General features: G+C 37.4%; 1 protein-coding gene across 1 annotated transcript; it reads left to right on the top strand.

Annotated features, from left to right (window-relative positions):
- Positions 1-1103: 1103 nt before the first annotated feature.
- On the top strand, positions 1104-19692 carry TMEM170B (transmembrane protein 170B). Its single transcript, XM_015810853.1, has 3 exons — positions 1104-1197; positions 15448-15618; positions 19562-19692. Exons 1-3 carry the CDS (start codon positions 1104-1106, stop codon positions 19690-19692), a joined length of 396 nt encoding a protein of 131 aa, XP_015666339.1.
- Positions 19693-21477: the final 1785 nt, after the last annotated feature.

The following is a 21477-nucleotide window of genomic DNA, read 5'->3' as shown; positions in this document are numbered from 1 at the left end:
CCTAATTTCAAACCTGAGCTACAATCGTTCTTTATTAAAGCAGTATTGGCAATTGTAAGAGACGCACATCCCTTGTTTCCCTTAAACGGGAAAGACAGCAGACCGCATTTGGGCTCTTTTCGCCCTGCTGAAATCTGCGGAAAGCTTGGGTGAACGACCCTTGTCCTATCCTAAATTTTCCACCACTCCAGCAGCTCCCCCCCCCGCTCAGCTTCGCCTCGCGAACGAGCATCGCATCTTCCCTTACATTTACAGTGTTTCTCAACCTTGACCATTTTAAGGCATGTGGACTTCAACTCCCAGAATTCCACAGCCAGCAATGCTGGCTGTGGAATTCTGGGAGTTGAAGTCCACATGCCTTAAAATGGTCAAGGTTGAGAAACACTGCCTTACAACCAGCCATCGGGTGGGGGGGGGGAGAAGGGGAGGGGGGGCTGCTTGAGCGGCGTCTGTTTTATGGGTCGGTCGCGCGCGTGCGCTTATGCACGCGCCCGCCATCCCGCCTCGCGCCGGGGGAAGGTGACTGATTGGAGGTGGGGCCACGCGCGCAATCTTGCCAGGAAGCAGCGGTTGGTCCGGCAGCGGGCCGGCCATCGTGAAGGGGAGGCGGTTGCTCGCCGGCTGCGTCTCGCGGTCGTCTTCTCCACCTCCTCCTCCTCCTCCTCCCCCCCCACTTCCCTCGCGGTCGGCGCGAGCTACTGAGAGGGGGGGGCATGAGGAGGCGGCTTCGCAAGGGGGCGGTGATGGCCATTGCTGCCGCGGCTGCCCGGCGCCTACCTCCGCCTCCTTTTCCCTCCACAGCCCCAGACCACCGGGCTCTGTGCGCTTGCCAGCCTTAGGTGGGCCGCGGCGCCCACCACGAGCAGCAGCGGTGGGAGGCGGAGAGCGAGCGAGCGCCCCCCGCCGCCGCCTTGTTTGTCCAACTGCCGTCCTCGATGTCTCCCCCGCCGGGGGGAGCTCACCCCACCCGCGCCCCTAGAGGCCCCGTGGGAGCCCGGCCTCAGCCTCCCGCTTCCCGAGGCTGCTGCCCAACCCGGGCGCGACTCCCGAGGCGGCGGCCCAGCAGCGACAGAACCGGCCCGGTCGTCTCCCCCGCCGCGACCATGAAGGCGGAGGCGGGGGACCACATGATAAACTTGTCGGTCCAGCAGGTGCTGAGCCTATGGGCTCACGGCACATCGCTTCGGCATCTCACGGGTAAAGGCCGGGGAGGCGCGCTCGGTGGGTTTAGCGGGGGCGGAGGTGGTAGAGGGTGATTGGTGGGTAGCAGAGGGAAAGGGAGACGGGCTTCTTCTCAATTGTTGTGGATAGAGGGTATAGACCAGGGGTAGTCAACCTTGGCTCTTTTTATGACTCGTGGACTTCAATTCCCAGAATTCCTGAGCCAGCTTAGCTGGCTCAGGAATTCTGGGAATTGAAGTCCACGAGTCATAAAAGAGCCGAGGTTGACTGCCCCTGGTATAGACAATTTGGTGCTGTCCAGATGTTTTAGGACAGTGGTTCTCAACCTGTGGGTCGGGACCCCATTTGGGGTCGATCGACCATTTCACGGGGGTCGCCAAGCAAGGCTGTCCGCCATTTTTTTTGTCCGCCATTTTTTCCCCTTTTGCGGCGGGTGCCTTACCTCCCTTGGGCTGGGCCAGCTGGTGGTCGGCCTGCTCCGTCTCTGCCGCTTGCCAGCTACGCCTCGACCGGCGCAGGGGGCGGAACCACGCATGCGCTGCGCTCCCGGGCAGGGAAAGTCCTCGACTTATGACCGGTTGGGTAATCCTCGACTTACGACCGGTTTAGTCCTCGACTTATGACCGGTTTAGTCCTCGACTTACGACTGGTTTAGTCCTCGACTTACGACCGGTTTAAGTCCTCGACTTACGACCGGTTTAGTCCTCGACTTACGACCGGTTTAGTCCTCGACTTACGACCGGTTGGGGTCGCGACATTAAAAAGGTTGAGAACCACTGTTTTAGGATAAGTACCGCTGACAGTGCCAGGGGCTAGATGGGATATGCAGCCTAAAAATGGGAAGGGGAGAGAAGCAGTCACCACTGGGTCTACCCACATTTCCAATCCGACATGTAGTAGGTCTCAGGTTCCCCGAGGAAAAGGTGAGTAGAAGTGGCAGGCTGTACGTTAATAGCTGATGCTAATTTCATCATTGCTGGTAGAAGTATTTGTGTGGGTGATGTAGGGTGATTTTTCTCACTGACTTTGTCTTGAGTCAGTCAGTTTTCTAGAAACTAGAAGAACTAGGTGAAATTGTCAGGAGTGATGTACCATTGCATCCTTCCTTGATTAAGAGAGTGACTGGCCCAAGGTCACCCAACTATTCTCCACGCCTAGGGTTAGAACTAGAAGTTAGATTCCTGTTCCTAGTTCAGCATCTTAGCCGCTAGACCAAACTGGTTCTTAGTTGGGATGAGGCAGTAGAATTTGTTATGGATCAAATACATATTCTGTAGGAATATAGATGGAAAGTAAGATGCTTTAAGTCAGTGCTGTGTTCAAGAAAAGGAATCTTACAGCTCAGATCTGTGGGATGTTTCTGATGCCTTTTCTATTACATAAAACTCTTGACAATGAATTTTGATTGTACTTTGGTCTTCCAATCTGTACTATTTACTAAAATATCCAAGAGGAAAATTATTAGATATGTCTTTTGTACATTGGGATGTGAGATCTAATTTTCTGTTTCTTATAAAGCTAGTTAGTTGATAGGGCCTGTGGTATTCATAGCTGATCAACAAATAGGAGAAAATAATGAGAAAAAGAGCTTAAGATACGTGAGAGTTCCTAAAAAGGAAGACCAGAAGGTATCAATCAAACAATTTCAGTAAAGGGAAAAAAATGGAAAACATCAAAAGAAGCCACTATGGTTACACAAAAAGCATAATGAAAAGGGGACTATAAAAGCGTAACAATGTGAGAGGGAAGGTAATGAAAGAAAAGCATGTGCAGGTAGTCTAGAACTATAAATCTAATATCAGGAAGCTAAAGTTCAGAATTATATGAGATCATTAAAGGATACTAAGAACAATATTTAAGAGAGATACATTCAAATTACTAGAAATGTTGCTGAGACAAGGTGGCAAAATTCTAACAACAAAGAAAAGACAAAGTTTCCCAGTTCTTTAGTCCTCTCCAAGAAGAATGTATGTATGTATGTATGTATGTATGTATGTATGTATGTATGTATTCCGGTAGGAAGTGGCAAAAAGCAAAATAATGAACAGAGTTAAAGCTTGAGATTGATAGAATCATGGTCAGGAACTATGTACTGTCAATGTGTTTAAATCGCCAGAGCTACTTAAATCACATGCATATTGGAAAATCATTGAATTGACATGACTGGTGATTGGCAAGTATTGTCTCTATCTCTCAAATTGGGAAAGTGGCTAATCCAGGGAATTATTTATCTGATGTTGATACCTGAAAACATGTCTAAAGTTCTTTATTCTTTGCATACAGTTAAAACAGAAATGCATACTCTAGAAGCACGAAGAATATGTGAAAAGCTTGAATGATATATTGCTAGTGATACAGTTTCGTAATACAATATCAGGTTACAGAACTATACTAAGATCCTCTGTTTCATAGTAGTTGTATTGAATATTATAATTAAAAAGATAAGAACCAGTACAAACTAAAAGAATAAAAATAACAAAAAGTATATGAAAGAAAAAAAATTATCCTTTATAACAAGTATAAGTAACATTAGTGACATCACTTTCTCTTAAAATTTATCAAATATTCTGTTCTCTCATATCTTTTCTAATGTCCTAGAATGTGATGTCTTCTCATTTTTTTCTTTTCTCACAATATTCTTCGAAACTGTAACAACTTTCTCTTGTAAATCCAGTATAAGAAAGTTATGCAGGTCAGTATTTTGGTTTAGTAAGATATCAGCCATTGGTATATTCTGTATATGATCTCCTTCCATAGCATTCCCATAGCCCATCATTTTTAAACCCACTTTCAAATCACACTCAATCTTCTCATGAGGTTTCCTTCTCTTCCATATAATCTTCCAAACACAATCTGTCTATAATGGCAGACATTTTTAAAATTAACTTCTGGTTCCATTGTTCATAAAAACATTTGCTTTGTTCTATATTAATAAATCAAATTTAGGTGCTTTTCTCAATTAATAGTAATCTTTAATTCCTTCTGGTTCCCTCTAGTGCCCAACCTTCACAATCCCATATATATATATATTATTAAATATTAAAAACAACAGCATTTTTCCATGAGAAGGATTCTGATTATTAATTCCAAAATCTTATTTCAAGTCCATTTGGGCTCTTAGTCCATTTATAACTTTTAAAAATCAATATTTTAATCACCTTATTTGTGTTTATTCCAAAATAAGCAAAGGTAGTACCAATAGTAATAGGCCCCTTGGGTGCAATCCCCAAAAAATTAGAGCACCACTTGAACATCATTGGTATTGATAAATTTACTATCAGTCAGTTGGCAAAAGGCAGTTTTACTCGGCACAGTTTACATCCTGCGTCATATCTGTAACGCCCTCAAACATCCACATCTGCCTATCCCAGTTGGAGCACCACTTGAATGCCATTGAAATCACCATCAGTCAGTCGCAAAAGGCAGCTTTATTTGGAACAGCTTAGATCCTGTGATGATACTTTTAACACGATGAAACAATAATATCTGCTAATCCCAGGGAAGGATTTGATAGGTGGATAAAAATGGCCAGTCCAATCTAAACATCTGACGAACCATAGTGATAAACAACTATGGTTCATCACATCTAAACATGTGATGAACCATAGTGATAAACAACCATAATAATAAGAACAGTTGGAGCCACAAATAGACAAAGTAATAGAAAACGAAGAAACTAAAGTGCTCTAGGATTTTAGAATTCAGACAAGCAGTTGCCACATAACACCCCAGACCTAACAATTGTCAATAAGAAATACAAAAAAATAAGTCTGGATAGTGGACATGGCAGTACCTGGAGACAGCAGAAGAGAAGAGTAAGAACTGGAGAAAATCACAAAATACAAAGATTTGCAAAGGAAAGTAGGATGACTATGACGAGAGAAAGCAAAGATAATACCAATCGTAATAGCCACCTTGGGTGCCATCCCAAAATATCTGGAGCACCCAGTGAACCATTGACACTGATAAAATCACCATCAGTCAATTGCCAAAGGCAGCTTTACTTGGAACAGCTTACATCCTGCAATGATACCTTTAGCACCATCATAGAACAACATCTGCCTTTCCCAGGTCCTTGAAAAGGACTTGATAGAAGGATAAGAATGCCAAATCCAGTCGAAACATCTGGGTGATTGTGTGACAAACCATATTTTTAAGTTGTTAAACTTTGTATGAAATTTCTTTCATTAAAGATTGAAGATAACTCATGCAGTGTAGTAAAACTTGCTTTTATGAAAGTACCTAATATTCAAAAAGTGATTAACAAGCAATTTCTACTTTTTAAAGCTACTGAGCCATGCTTTGGGCGAGGCTGCTTTATTTTATTATTTTATTATATTTTATTTTTATTTGCCTCCCATCGTACTATCCAAATTTGAATTTGACTAACATAATAACTGCCTGACATAGGACTTAGAAAATATTGGTCAGATAATCTAAACAGACCGCAATTACAGTAATAGGGATCTCTAAGCGTCAGAATAAAAAAACCATCTTGTTTCAGCTTTGTTTTTCAACATTTTGGCTATTGAAAAAGCAGAAAACAGTATAATATTTACCATTTGTCAGAATAGAATGGTGAAGAACAAGTATGGCTAAACTAATCTCTATTGTGGAGAGGGAATGGATGCCTTAATAGAATATGGGAATGCCATAAATATAAATATAAAGCATTTAATAAATTAATTCCATTAGACTTGGCATTCTGATTACCAAATTATTAATTGTGGGCTAGATGACAATTAAATAGATACTTAGCTGGTTTAAAAATTATATTCAAAGAATGCTCTTTTATAATTCACCATTAAACTGCAAAGAGATATTGGTCTGGGGTATTGTGCCCTTCAGGGGTTTTTTTGGGTTTTTTTTGGTAACGTTCTCAGTCATTCTGAAGAGGCAGAAGAAATGCTGATCAGATTTTCAGATCAGACAAAATTGAGAAGAATAACTACTGTTTTAGAACACAAAAATCAAAATGTGATCCATTAGAGAAATAGACTGAAAATATCCAAATAAAATATTTATAGTGTTAAGTACAAAAATTTTCATTTGGGAAATAAAAATCAGACACAAGTGCATAAAATTAGCTTGGTAATCATACTGTGGAAAAAGATCTTGAAATTGTTGATTACCCTTTTGTTAATTCAATTTGCAATGTGTCTGCAAAGAGGCAAATGCAATTTTAGGTGCATCAGCAGAGATGTGTATCAACTGTATTGAAAATACAGTTTTCAAATCATGGGAAGTAATATACTTGGTACTGGTACAGTACTGTATCACATTCTGTGCACCACTTAAGAAATATTAGGAGAAATTGGAACATGTTCAGAGAAGAGCAAAAGTATGATTAGAAGACCAGAAATGATGTCTGGTCCAAAAAAGATTTGGAGCAACAAAGAACCTGTTCTTTGTTGCTCCAAAGTGCAAGAAAGATAATAATGGATTTTAATTATAGGAAGTCAAATTCCAATCGATGTTAGAAAAAACCTTAGATAAAAAAGAGTAGTTTGAAATAAAACCAGTTAGCCAGATTGATAGTGGGCTTTCCTTCTCTGGATGTGAAAAGTCTTTGGGAGTAAATAACTGAAATAAATGTGTTCAGCAAAGAGTGGAAAACATCTATATGGGATGTTTTGGATTTTTGCACTAAGCAAAAAGAGTTATGTTTTAGTGACCTAAATGGCCCCTTCCAACTCTGTACTTTTATGAGATTTGGTTTCAATTAAACATTTACCACGCCTGTCAATGAGTTAGCAATCACTAATATTTTGATATAAAAACATTTTAAATTACAGAAATACATCTAAAAAGCACCATCTTAGAAAATGCATATAATTTCTATTGTTGTGCAGCATGTCTGTCTGATGGACTGAAGTTTCATCAATAAATCTGCTTTTTCTTTAGAATGGTTATTTTATACAAGTAAAACATGTGGAGATTTAATTTTTCAATGAGTAATTTGATTTATTAATTAAATTAAATTATTGTTTTAATTAAATAAGTGACTTAATAATGAAATAATAGAAATGCTATCAAACTTTGGATTTACCTAAACAAAATTGCAAAGGAGTGTTTTGTAATGGATTCTGAATGGGAGGAAATGTGGAAGTGGAAAGAATTCTACGTGCATTGCTTTGTTTTTCCTAGCTGTTTTTCAATGAACTTTGCAATACTGATATATTTCTTAGGGTAAGTATTTCACTTGCTACTCTGGCTCTCAGCAATAATATATTCTCAGCACTTTTCTCAGCGGGGGGCAGGGGGGTCAGAATTTGACTGTTGCCATTAAAATCAGTCATGATGGATATGGCAAGACATAGTGGTTTGTTTGTTTTTTACATTCAATCATGTCCAGTTCTCATAGACACGGACAAGTCCATGCATTTTTCTTGAGGTATGATTTGTCATTGCCTCCTTCCTAGGGCTGAAAGAAAGTGAGCAGCCCAAGGTCAACCAACTGGCTTTGTGCCTGAACCAGGTGTAGAACTTCCTAGCCTGGTGCCTGCATCGCTACACTAAACTGAATCATACGTTTCCTGATCAAATGGCCAAACTGACATTGATTGATTTTCTTCCATTGGTTTGCTAATTCATTTTTCATTGATAATCATTTTTTTGAGGTGGAGGAAGGCAATTTTGTATAAACTGGTTTTAAATAATCATTGATTCCCTAAGTTACCATTCTTTTGCTAGCTACACTGTCTCAAACAATGGGAGAATGTTTGGGTTTTTTTTGTTTCTGGTTATGTACTTACATATTAATATGAATAAGAAAAGGATTCAATATATAAATGATGGTAGTTCTTATATTATTGTGATAACTTCAGCTAGCAAATTGGGAATGCAATTGAGTATGCTTTTTATTCTAAAAATTCCATACATGAAATTATCTTTGTAGAGGAGTGTTAAGATGACAACATGTGTCCTCTATTTCTGATGCAAAATTTATGTGACTATATTAAAGACAATTGGCAATATGTTTTGAGAAAATTCAGCAAATGGCATCCTGCATCCCTCACTTGATACCACTTGTGTAGTCTCATATATGTGTTTTTATGTCCTCAATCAAATTTAGGAACATGTTCAAATTTTAAATTTTGAATATTTCCGACCATATGAAGACATACTATTTTAAAATACTGGGCGTGCATTTTTCTCTTTTTGGAAATACATTTTTGCCTAGTATTATCAGATGTTACATCTAACATAAGTATACAGTGTGCAGTCCAGAGACTGCATGGCGCCACAAACCTTTCCCATGAATGGGTGAAAGGGCTTAGCTTTTTCTTTTCTTTTTATCTTTTTAAAATACTTTGTGGAGGCTGTGAGATGGAAGGAAGCTTGCATAGGAGGGACTACAAAATGTGAAGTCTTCCTGTAAGATTATGTATAGGGAAAACTACAACTGTAATAGATTGAAAAAGTATAGGGAGTTTTTCCCCCTTGTCTCCCCCGCCTGGTGTTTCATACCACTAGTACTACTACTACTATTACTACTACTATTGTCATGTTGAGAGCACTGAAGCACTTCCAGGTTGAAAGGATTAGCCGTTGACATCACCATTGCCCTGGGGATGGCGAGTTGGAGGGCTCCTTTCATTATTATTATTATTTATTGAATTTATTATTTATTGAATTTATATACCGCCCTATCTCCCTTACGGGACTCAGGGCGGTGAACAAGCGATAATAAAAACCACGATAAATATACACAAATTTCTGTTCTAAAATCAAATTAAATAACAGGCCTGCTCTAAAAATACCCCATACAAAACCCCCACTAAAACATAATCAAACTACGCCAGGCCGGCCGCACGGAATAGATGGGCCTTCAGGGCTCGGCGAAAAAGGCGCAGGTCCGCAACTGTACATTGGTCGGGGGGTAGGTCATTCCAGAGGGCAGGAGCTGCCACAGAGAAGGCTCTCCCCCTGGGGGTCGCCAGCCGGCATTGTCTGGCCGACGGCACCCTAAGGAGGCCCTCTCTGTGGGAGCGGACTGGTCGAAGGGAGGTGTTTGGTAGGAGGCGGTCTTGCAAATACCTAGGTCCATTGCCACGGAGTGCTTTAAAGGTNTGTTACTAACACCTTGAAGCGCACCCGGAAGGCCACAGGCAGCCAGTGCAGCTCGCGCAGGAGAGGTGTTACATGGGAGTATCTAGAGGCCCCCAGGATCCCCCGCGCGGCCGCATTCTGAACTAGCTGGAGCCTCCGGGTGCACCTCAAGGGGAGCCCCATGTAGAGAGCGTTGCAATAGTCCAGGCGGGAAACAACGTGGGCAGCTGTTAAGCTGCCCACAGACGTGGTATCCATCTCTTTACTTGCAGATGCTTGCTTTTGAACTGCTGGGTCGGCAGGAGCTGGAGCAAGTGACGGGAGCTCACCCCGTCCTGCAGCAGCAACTGGATCTTGAATGTGAGCCTGCTGATCATCAGCCCAACCTTCTAACCAGATGAGCCCTCTCGCTCCATGGTATTTCATACAGAAGCCAAGCTTCTGGAAGATGAAACTTCTTCCCTGCTCTGTATATTCATAACTGTTCTAGAAAAAAGAATCTTTTCCTGCTTTCAAGCTCTTCACAAATGGCAGATCTCCTACAAGTGATAAGCTAAGAACATATTATGTAAAGAGAGATGGGAAGTAAAAGCAGTCTACAGAAAAGGAAAAGAGATCTGTACAGTATCTAAAGGAGTAGAATCTCACATAAAAGCAGAAACCATATGTTAATTGAAAACAGGCTACCATGAATCAATAGTTATAAACGTTATCTGGAGTATATGCTTAATTACGTATTAGAGAAGCATTAAATCTTTATCTTAAGAAAATTTGAGCACTGTCTTTGATTCCATGAAGCCTCACATAGAAACCTTTATGAGTTCTGTTCATCTGTTCTGCCTGTGTCAGATCCACCCAAAATGAATGTGTGACATTTCAGGCTTCAAGGCATGCATTTAACACCTTACACCTTTCTGCCCACTCTCACTTTTGGAATGAAGTTCTTGATATACTATGCAAAATCAGTGCCGCTGTGGAATTGATGGGTTATGTAGTCCTATCTGAAAGGCAATAGTATTTAGAATTAAATTTTACACACTTTATTGAGAAATTCCATTTTGGCAATAGAACTTACTTTCCACTGTTCATAATTGTCAGCTAAAACTAATTCTAGGTGATTTTGATAGGCAGGCAGGCAGACAAACAGATAGATAGATAGATAGATAGACCAACCGACCCCCAATACAATCTCTTGTCTCTGAGGCAAAACATGAAAATTTAAAAAGTATATGGGTTGCGTAAGAATTTTTTTTATTAAAGATCATAATGTTTTTTTAAAAAGCACATATATAAAAAAAATATGCAGATAGTCTTGATTTAGCTACTGTTTCAGATAGTGACAATTCACGGTTTTGACGGTGATTTAAAAGTAACTTTGTGATCAATGCCCACATTTACGAACTTCTGTAGCCTCTCTCTCTCTGTTATATGGTCACCATTACAGTCAGTAGGCATTGTCTTGTGCCTGACCCTTTCTTTTTCTTTATCCTCCCCCCCCAGCAGAGAAATTGCCTAAACAAGCTACCTCTTCCTGTGCTACTTTGACCTGGTTCCAAAAACTGCTAACCACAAATTAACAAGCTCAGCTCTTTGACCTAAAGTAGTTGATTAGACTTTTATTGCTGGCTCACCCGCTACAGAATAGGGACAAGATCCTAATCAATTTCATACTGAATATTTTTTTTATTTCTAAGTAGTCTATGCTAGTCCATTCTTCTGGATGCGTTGTTCCCAATAAGCAATAAAAACAAATCAGTTTGAATAAAACATTGTATTAAACAAATTCTGATAAAGAATTTGTTGAATATTGGAAAATTATCAAGAACACAATGAAAAGCATAACATTTTGGAAAGAATTTGATGAAAAACAAAAGGAAGATGTAGTGAGAGCAATAAAAATGATTTAGATGAAACTCAAAAATATAAAGAACTAGAGTAGTCCCCCCAAAAGATTAACTGCATAGTTTTTGGCTCAAATTTTGAGAAGCCTACACTCCAAGCTAGCAACACAACTGAATAACCTTCTGCAAACAACAATAAAATGAAGAATGAAAGAACATTTCTAGTACCAAAAGTCAATCGGAAAGCAAAAGATGACTCTAAGTTGCTGGGTCACAACACTGAAATTGTTAAGTGGGATTATGAAAAATCTAACAAGTTTATTTGAAATAAAATAAGCAATAGAACAAAAGAGATTTCAATAAATCATGTAGCACAAGATACCACCTACTAACTGATGAAACGATCCTTCAATTACAAAAAAAGAGACTTCTATAGATTTTTTTTAAAAAAGCATTAAAATCACTGCTCCTAGATATTGTAGGAGGAAAGTTGTGTTAACTTATGGTGGCCAAAAATCAGGAGGAGTTTGGTAGCAACTTTTCTGACTAATACATTTTATTAAAAGTCATAAACTTTTGTACGCTGCAGCTTACATTATCAGATGCATAGAGTGAAACACAGGAGTAAAAGTTGGCCTAAACAGATGTGCTGGTTTGGCACTTAATGAAGATAAGAATAGAAGATGGGTTACCAGCTAATGAATGGAAATACCATTAAACACATGGAACCTGAAGATTACCAATACTGACTATTGATGAAAGCTACTAATTTACTGCATGACTGAGATTTAAAAAGTTCTCATTATACCAAAACAAATCCATTTGCTAAAAATCTAAATTTAATATTTAGTTCTAATACTTCTCAAAATAAATAATGCCCACTAATATAGCATTTTATTCTATTTAGGTATTAGTATGTGTCTCATAAATTCTCTGGCTTATGATCAACAAAAACAATTTGATTAAAAATAGAATAGTATAAAATAAAACTAAATAACATGAAATATGGTAGAACAAAACTTGCAGGGTCTCCCAACCACAGGCTGCATTAATTAGTTTTAATTCCTGATTGAACAAAAAGTTCTTCATCCTGATGAGCCAGTATCCAGCTTTCCCTTTTTAGGGAAGATGATTGAAAAAGTGGTTGTGTAGCAGCTTCAGAGGACTTTGGATGAAGCAGATTATCTGGATCCTTTTCAGTCAGATTCATATTTGAATATGGCATGGAAATGGCATTGGTTACACTTTTGGATGGTCTCTGATGTGGGCAGGATAGTAGCTGTGTGTCATCCTTTCATTACTTGACCTCTTGATAGCTTTCAATACTATCAGTCATGGTAACCTTCTGGACTGACTCAGAGGATTGGGGTGGGTAGCATGGCACAATCTTGTGCTGGTTCACCTTCTTTCTACAGGTCAGTTCCAGTCAGCAATGACTGGGAAAAGAAATTCCACCCTGTGTCGGGGTGCCACAGGGGTTGGTACTCTTCCATCTGCTTATCCAACTGGATCCAGCACTGGGGGGGCATGTTAACAGATTCTGTTGCCTAGAGAGCTATATTTAATGGATTTTAAGCAGTGGCCTTTTCTGCTGTGGAATCTTCTCCCTGCTGAGATGCGGTTGACTTTATTGTTGAACTTTATTGTTGTCTATCAAGAACTGGTTATGCCAACAGGCCTGGGGATCCCAGGGGACAGGTGAACTAGTGAAGTGACCCTGCTACTTTTAACATCCCTTCATCTATTATTCTTTATTTTATTTTGGTTTCTATACTTTTTAGCTCTCTTGTAAGCCACCCAGAGTCACTGTTGTGAGATCAGTGGTTATATAAATTAGTTTAATAATACTGTAACCAGTTCTTGAAGGCCTTATGAAAAATCATGGGGCCAATCTAATTTCAGAAGAAGGATGTTTCATAAGTGGGTGCCACAGCAGTGAAGGGGCGTTTCCTGGGACCCACCAGATGTAGATCCCTAGGCAATAATACCATCAGCATACTTTCTCTGCAAGATCAAATGGGACAGACCCTCAGATAGCATGGTCCTATGCCATGAAATGCTTTAAAAGATTAAACCAGCATCTTGAATTAGACTTGCAAGCTAACTGGCAACAAATGCCGCTCATGGAGCAGACTCTTAAGAGGATCCCCAGGTTGCGCATTGGGTCTGTCTGGGGTAGTGCAATCCCACAAAGCACCAAAGATTGCATGATGTCCAGGCTCATTTTGACAATCTCACCAAGTAACCAGAGTTGTTTTTATGATGGTCATAAAATGAGTCACTACAGTCATTAAGCAAATCACTTATTGTTAAGTGAACCACAAAGTCATTAAAGCCAGCATATCCAATTGGCATCTTTGTTCCATTTCCCATTGGAAAACAGTGAAAAATGTCACAAATTGTGGCAAGTGACCTTGGAATGTTGCAGTTGGTCAGAAATGCAAGCCAGTTGCCAAGTGCCCAAAATGTGATCACATAACAATGGGGAGTGGGCAATTGCAATTTTGACAATCGATCATAAATAGCTTTTGTAATGTCCATCAAATCTTTGAATGGTCAAACTGTCATAAGTTGAGAACTATTATATTCCTATTGGATTCTAGTTTAATTGCATAGATTTTATATGGTTCAATATATGTCTCTTTAAATCAGTGGTTCTCAACCTTTTTAATGCCGCGACCCCCAACCGGTCGTAAGTCGAGGACTAAACCGGTCGTAAGTCGAGGACTAAACCAGTCGTAAGTCGAGGACTACCCAACCGGTCGTAAGTCGAGGACTTTCCCTGCCCGGGAGCGCCGTGCATGCGTGGTTCCGCCCCCTGCGCCGGCCGAGGCATAGCTGGCAAGTGGCAGAGATGGAGCAGGCCGACCACCAGCTGGCCCAGCCCAAGGGAGGTAAGGCACCCGCCGGAAAAGGGGGAAAAAAATGGCAGACAAAAAAAACGGCGGACAACCTTGCTTGGCGACCCCCGTGCAATGGTCAATCGACCCCAAATGGGGTCGCGACCCATAGGTTGAGAACCGCTGCTTTAAATGAAGGAATATTTTCAAATTATGAACAATTAAAACAGTAAGGCATAGTGTGGTATTTAATACTGTACTGCACTGTAAAACAACTGTTTTTGGAAACTAATGTATACATATATTTTATTAAAGCACTATAACTAGTATGTGTGTTGAAATTCTATGATTTTAAATATTATATTTTGAATAGTCCTACACCTGCATACTGAGTTAATTCCATGAATTTAAAGATTTGTTTTATTTACTTGAGTATTTAACATCTCCAAATAAACAGAATTTTAATATAACATAAAGCATTCATTGAGAAATTTAAAAAAATAATATTCTGTTATTTCACATATATCCAGTGCTTTTTTTCTAAAAAAAAAAAAAGGTGCCGGAACTCACACACGTCATATAACCCGCCTTGCCTACCCTACAAGGTTCCATCCAAAAAAGGTGCCGGAACTCTGTTCTGTGCGTTCTATGAGGAAAAAAAGCCCTGCATATATCAGTTCTATGCAGCTGACATTCAGTCCTCAAATAATAAAAAACCTCAGTCTATAAACATTCAGAAGCAGTGTATTGGTAACTGAAATATTATTAGCTTCATCAAAGGAAAACCCATCATTTTGCATATTGCCCATTTAAGCAAAGTAAATACCTTCAGTACTTTACTTTCACTATTATTTCTTAACAATTAGTATTCTGTATGTTGGTTCCCTTAAATTACATCCTTATTTTAGCTCTCAGTGTATTTTATGGATAATGTTTGTGAGTATGTATGAGAGATATTTGTATGCACACACACACATACCCACATACATACAAACATACCCACCAAACATAGACACATTAGCATAACTCTGAAGTGATCATTTTAAAATTTCTTTGTTTTAATATTTAATTCTTCATATAATTGTTTTGCAACCTATTAACAAAAAGAGTTTTCTTGGTAGAAAACTAAATCTAATGCAGAAGTATGCACGGTCCTTTTGAAAATGGGTAGAGGACAGAATAATAAAATGAATTGGTATGTGAGGATTATTTCTATGTATTTGACATATCGTCTACTTATATTTATTTAATATTTACTTCTTTATGCCATCCGTACATTCCTCACTAACAAAAAAGACTTCACTCTAGTGTATAGGAAAAGAAAAAAAAAGGAAAAACACTGAATTATACATAATATATTTTTTTAAATGGGTAGTGGACAAGATAATAAAATTAACTTGTGAGAGTTACTTCTGTGCATGCATTTATATCTCTATCATTTTCCACATACTTTATATATATATATATATATATTTGTTTTAATCAGAAAGAAATAAGAAATATTAACCTGCTGTTTGATTACTTTTTTCCAGAAATGTGGTACTGGGTTTTCCTATGGGCTCTCTTCTCTTCTCTCTTTGTCCACGGTGCTGCAGGAGTGTTAATGTTTGTCATGCTGCAAAGGCATAGGCAAGGGAGAGTAATCTCTGTCATTGTGGTCAGCATTGGATTTCTGGGTTCTGTAACTGGAGCTATGATAACCAGTAAGTCTTACATGTTAAAATATAGTCATGGTTCTTTTTGAAGATTATTATTAGCAATTGTAATAAATGTTCATATATTGCTTCTGCTCATAATTTTTCAAATTTTATATTGGATTGCTATTCATTCTCTGAAAGAAAGAAAAAATCACGCAAAAGGTTGTAGCTATTATATTTTTTATAATATAATAATATCCTAGGTATAATTCTCTTCCAGTGCCATTATCTGATAAACGATATAACCACAGTTCTTATTCTCAAGTCACATAATGGCTTTATATACATGTTTTGTGAATTTCTGATAATGTACTTGGATCATTTGTGTGCCAGGTCTGTTCCATAACCTATCCTTTTATCCTAGTACAGTTTTTAAAACCCTGCATTTTGAAGCCTAAAGTAGGTGTGCCCATTTCCATGATTCAAACTGATAATAAAAGTCTGGACCTTTAAAAAAAGGGTTCTATATTGAAGAGGATTTTATTACCTTCATATTGCCATTCTAGCTTTGGTGAAAATAGCAATAGCTATTGTTTTAACTTTCCCTTATAAAAGATGTCTAGTGCAACTATGACAATAAGTGATGCGAAATTATGACAACGCTTTGTAAAGCATTGAAAGATCTGTTGTGATATACTGAAATTCTGGATAAATAATAATAGCATAACCTTCACATTGTATAGTAAGTTTTCAGTTGCCATCAGAACAAATTTGCATTAATTGTTGGTCCATATTAATGCAATATTGCAGTGGAGCTTTAGGCATCTAAATAAAGTGGTATGGGGAAGGGAGTTCACAATTACTGTTTAAAATTGGTTCTTAGAATAGATCAAAAATTATTTGAAATGTGAATGCCCATTTTAAATAATGTACCTAAACTATATTAAGTGCAGTGCAACAAATAGTGAATAGCAATTAAAGCCTGGCACTTTCATATGTTAATGCATGTTTCTTATTGTATTTAAGATAATGAAGGTTCTAGAACAGTTTAATAAATTGACAATGAGACTTTGTCCATTTGTTTTTAAATTTTTTAAAAAATCTGTTGCTTTTAGATTCTGTTCAAGATTTTGTTACAATCTAAAGTACTTTAGGAGATAGCTACTGAAATAGTTATACCTAATCATTCTTCTCAAAAGAAAAAAAATTATCTGATCCTTTATAGAATAGGTGCACTATTTTGCTTATCATAGCAAATTATGATTATCTCAATTCACACAAGTTATGAGTATAGATTTATATTTGTTTATAAATATACTATGTCATTGAATTGTCTCCAAATATTAGATCTCAAGTGCCTATTAAAACATGTTACCCAGGAAAAAAAGTTTAATGTGTATTTCATTTTCACCTTGTAAAAATGTGGTATAATATATATATATAAAAATTAACCCCTCTGGCCCAAAAAGTATAATTACTTAATGAATGTGGAAGGTACTATAGAGTGGTTCTCTTCTGGGTCAAGTTAGACAACAGCTGCATCATTAGCTTCTTTCCATGACTTCTTGATTCCTAAATGATTTACTAATGTGGTATGAAAAGGAGCATTGCTTGGAGTTGTCACGCTAGTGCTTAGTGATTTCAGGAGATGTGCAATCACCCCTCATAAAACAATTGGGATCTCATGAGTTTTTTACAATCTTTTTTTGGGGAAAGCAAGGCTTGGATTCCTATATAAAAATGTATGATATTTTTTTGTGTACCTGTGTGGTAGATTTATATTCCCTATAGAAATTTTCATAAATTTGTTAGGAGCAACAATTTATATCTAATGCCTTTGTAATCATTTTGTACAGTATAATTTGCTGTATAAATATTTGCTTTGTTAACTGTAGATGATAGGGTTCTTTCATTATGATTTACTTATGATTTATTTAGTGTTATGTTTTCCCTACGTCTAAAAAAATTTCTGCACAGATTTTGATACATTCTTTGAGATAACCACAGAAATATAAAAAAAATACTTTATAACACAACTTTGAGCAAGCAATTAATGTCCAATCTTTTTGCTTTCAGAATTTTTGTCTTCTACTGATTTGGGGTTGTGATATTTTGGTTTAATAAATTAAGCTATCAATAAAACTTGCACTTGATATGCAACCATTATTGTCTTCTTTGCAATACAAAAGAATGATGCATTTAGTTTGTTTTAACTAGGAGTCGTTTCATTAACCAAGATTTATTCTAATTATTTTTATATTTGATTTGTATGGTTCTCTTACATAAATTAGAGTGATAAAAATGAAGTGTCCTTATCTGCCACATTTGATTTGATTAAATAATTATGTACACACACACATACACACACAGTAGAATCTTTAACATAAAGATTGTTACATCTATAATATCTTATGAGGACCCACGTATTGTGATTAGTGCTACTGCCAGCTGTTGTTTTAAATAGGAAGCAATGTCTGTTTTAAAAAATACCCAGTACGTACAGGATTTTATTTACATATAATAAACTTTCTATATTTTTAAAATCTTCATATCAGGCATATCAAATGAACATAAACATCTTACAGAAACAGTTAATGTATCATAGAGTGAAAAAGATGGTAGATTAATCTTATGCTAATAATATAATAATTTATGGAAGTTTTCTATAAGGAAATTTATATTAAACGTCAAACTATTTTTCAGATAATTGAATCTGAATGATTCAGATTCTGTTTCTAGAATGATTCTATTTCTTCTAGAAAAAAATCAATAAAATATTCAGTTTTCTTTGGGGGGCAAATTCAGTTTACTTCAAGTAGGATACAGGTAATCCTCAACTTACAACTACAGTTGGGACCAGAATTTTGGTTGCTTAGAAATGCAGTTGTTAAATGAATCATGTGACGACCTGATTTTATGACCATTTTTATAACAATCATTAAGTGAATCACATCATTATTAAGCAAGTCATGTGGTTGTTAAGCAAATCCAGCTTCTCCAGTTGATGTTGCTTGTCAGAAACTAACTGGGAAGGTTGCAGGAGGCTGCAACTGATCGTAAATCTGAGGTGGTTGCCAAGTGCCCAAATTAGATCATATGACCAGGGTGGTGGTGAATCAAATGTAACTTGGAGGAGAGGTTATAAATCATTTTTTCTGAGGCTGTTGTAAGTTTGAACCATTATTAAATGAACTGTCATAAATCAAAGATTACCTATAGCATGGTTACCAGCTTTGGACCAATCCAGTATATTAAACTACGGTCTAAAGTTGATTTTGTGATTCTTCCTTGATTTAAAGTTTATTTTCTGCTCAGTTGAAATAGGAAACTGATTCTCAGTCTTCCAATTCACTACAAAAGGAGAGAGAGAGTAGAAGTCAATGCATGCCCGGTTGAACTAAGCATATACATTAGCTGTAAGTGGAATAGCATTCAGTTGGAAGGTTACTTTGCTCCTGTTTTCTAGGCAGAATGCTTGATAAGATTTAAACAATTGAAACAATTAGACAGTGGATCAAGGTTCAAAGGAAATTGATCTAGACTATATATAAATAAAGAATTCTTAGTATCATTGCAGAACTGAATTCTATTTTAGGTTGTTTCATCAGCAGTCAACAATCAGAAACTAAACCTTTAGATTATTTGATCATCGGTCTTGCGTAGGCTTTTAATTATTAGTTTCTTACATGGGTTGGGAACTTTAAGTCTCACTGAATGGGAGAGCTGAACACATATTTACATATCTCCCCAAATGAATGGGAAAGAAGTGCTTAACTTTGCTGGATTATTCCTTAAATATACTATGGACTTATATGCGTAGAAGAGTGTTCATTTACATTTTAGTAAATTATAGAACTAAACTGTACTTGCTGTCCACTGTGTGATAAGAGTTGTAAAATAAATTGTGTAGGGAGGGAGGGAACATTACATATTGACAATATGGTAATTTTTGAATAAAAATCTTTGGTTCTAATTATAATTGTACTTTTGTCTTCCTTGTCCCTTTCAGGTGCAGCAGTGGCTGGAATTTACAGAGTGGCTGGGAAAAGCATGGCTCCCTTGGAAGCACTGGTGTTTGGAGTTGGGCAGACTGTACTGACAATAATTATTTCATTTTCAAGGATTCTTGCAACACTTTGAATCTTCTTGCTACACTTTTACTTTTTTATGAAAGTGTGTGCATAAAAGGGAGCAGTCTGCAGTGAAGCTTTCCAGAAATGGCTTCAGTAGCTGATGGATTGGAATTACCAGGGAAATGCATGGTATGTGGACTGCAAACTAGAGGTTCTATCCATTTGGAAAATGCTTTCCTCTAGAGTCCAAAAATGACACCCTACTGCACTGTACCTAATGTGCCTCTGTCATAGGCAAGGTGTGATCCATTAAGGAGAAGCTTGAGATAAATCACCTTGTGAAGCTGCTAATCAGTCAAACAGTTGGTGTTGTGATCATTGTGATGTTATTAAAGAAAATACAGGGGCATTTCTGAAGAATGAATAAATGTGCCAAATGTGAAATTGATTTAAAAAGAAAGATTTATAATGTGTGACCATTTAGATGTGTAGTAATTGAATGCTGCAGATATAGTTTTAAAAATTCAGGTATAGCAGCTAGGTATTTGCTTATTATTAATTGAATCCCATTCAGTTCAGAACATTAGCATGGCCGTGGGAACAAAACAGTTGTGAACTGATGTTATATGTGAGCAGATTCAGTAGCTAAAGCAAAGCTCTAATAAGGATATGAATGCTGTTGATTCAAAATGAGAGCATTTTATGAAGGGGTTTATGAGATAACATTGTATTCACTAAAGCCAGTTTCAGTTATTTATTTCTATACATTTCATATCTTATAATTTATAGTATACCCTGTAGTCACACTACAGATTTTGAAAAGTTATATAGGTCAAATAATACAAAATGAAATGTCTTTTATGAAATGATCCATTATAAAGCCAGTTTTAATGATCTCTAAAATTAAGGATTCACTAATATCATTAAGACCAGTGGAAACCAATAATTTTAAAAAACTCATGTTTACCAGATTATACTGAGATAGATACGCAGAAAGGAAAGAAAGAAAAAACTGTTTTGTATGTGATTCAGAACAAAATTATTCTGTTAAGCTGTTATAATTTTAAGAACAGGACAGTTTAATTTCCTTTTCAATTTCCCAATTTTTATCCCAAAGGTGCTTTTCAAAAGACAACAGGGCTTTCTTGGTTTATTTTCTCTTGAAAACATTTCTTATCCAAAAGAAGCAAAACATTTTCAAGGAAAACCCCCCAAGAAAATCCAGTTCCCTTTTGAAAAGCACCTTTGGGACAACTGTGATCTAGATGTTCAGGGAATCTTCATAGAATTTTCCCAATTTTTAGATAGCTTGGGAGCAAATATATGTGACTTTTATTAGCTTAGCTTTGAATAGTTCTGTTTGTGTGCTTGAACAAAAGCAATAGTGGCGTGACTGCAGCTGTCTTTATTATAAAATGTTATAAAATGAATATCAATAACAGAAAGTATCTTAATGGACCAATATGAGTATTAGGAAGAAATGACTAAATTGTACTTTGTCCTGACTCATATCGGTCTCCTATGCATGTGCTGGTGTTTGAAAAAACATTTGAAAGAGACTGTTAGTGGCAGTGGCTGAAAAACACACTGTTTTACCATAGAAGCTTAGGTACTTTCGTTGTCCAACTGGTTCATCATTCATTCATGCTCCTTCCTTAAAAAGTGGAATTTCTAGCTAGAAATTGGAACAAACAGTCCTGATATATATTGACAGTGGTAGTCTGTGTATGTGTGTGTTTTCCTCCATTAAGGAAGTACTGTGTGAATTGATCCTTAAAACAGATTAAAATAGGTATTGTGTCTATATATGCATCTTTTAAAAAAAGATAAAAAGACAGCTACAAATTGTCAT

This window comes from Protobothrops mucrosquamatus, unplaced genomic scaffold (assembly GCF_001527695.2).
Source record: "Protobothrops mucrosquamatus isolate PMUCROS unplaced genomic scaffold, P.Mucros_1.0 scaffold23, whole genome shotgun sequence".
In the NCBI taxonomy this organism is placed as follows: domain Eukaryota; kingdom Metazoa; phylum Chordata; class Lepidosauria; order Squamata; family Viperidae; genus Protobothrops; species Protobothrops mucrosquamatus.
This window is presented reverse-complemented; position numbering and strand designations above follow the sequence as displayed.

Bases quoted from the DNA above. Each gene is read 5' to 3' on its own strand.
- TMEM170B (XM_015810853.1), top strand. From the start codon at position 1,104: ATGAAGGCGGAGGCGGGGGACCACATGATAAACTTGTCGGTCCAGCAG. The intron at 1,198-15,447 runs GTAAAGGCCGGG...ACTTTTTTCCAG, and splicing joins ATCGCTTCGGCATCTCACGG to AAATGTGGTACTGGGTTTTC. The intron at 15,619-19,561 runs GTAAGTCTTACA...TGTCCCTTTCAG, and splicing joins AACTGGAGCTATGATAACCA to GTGCAGCAGTGGCTGGAATT.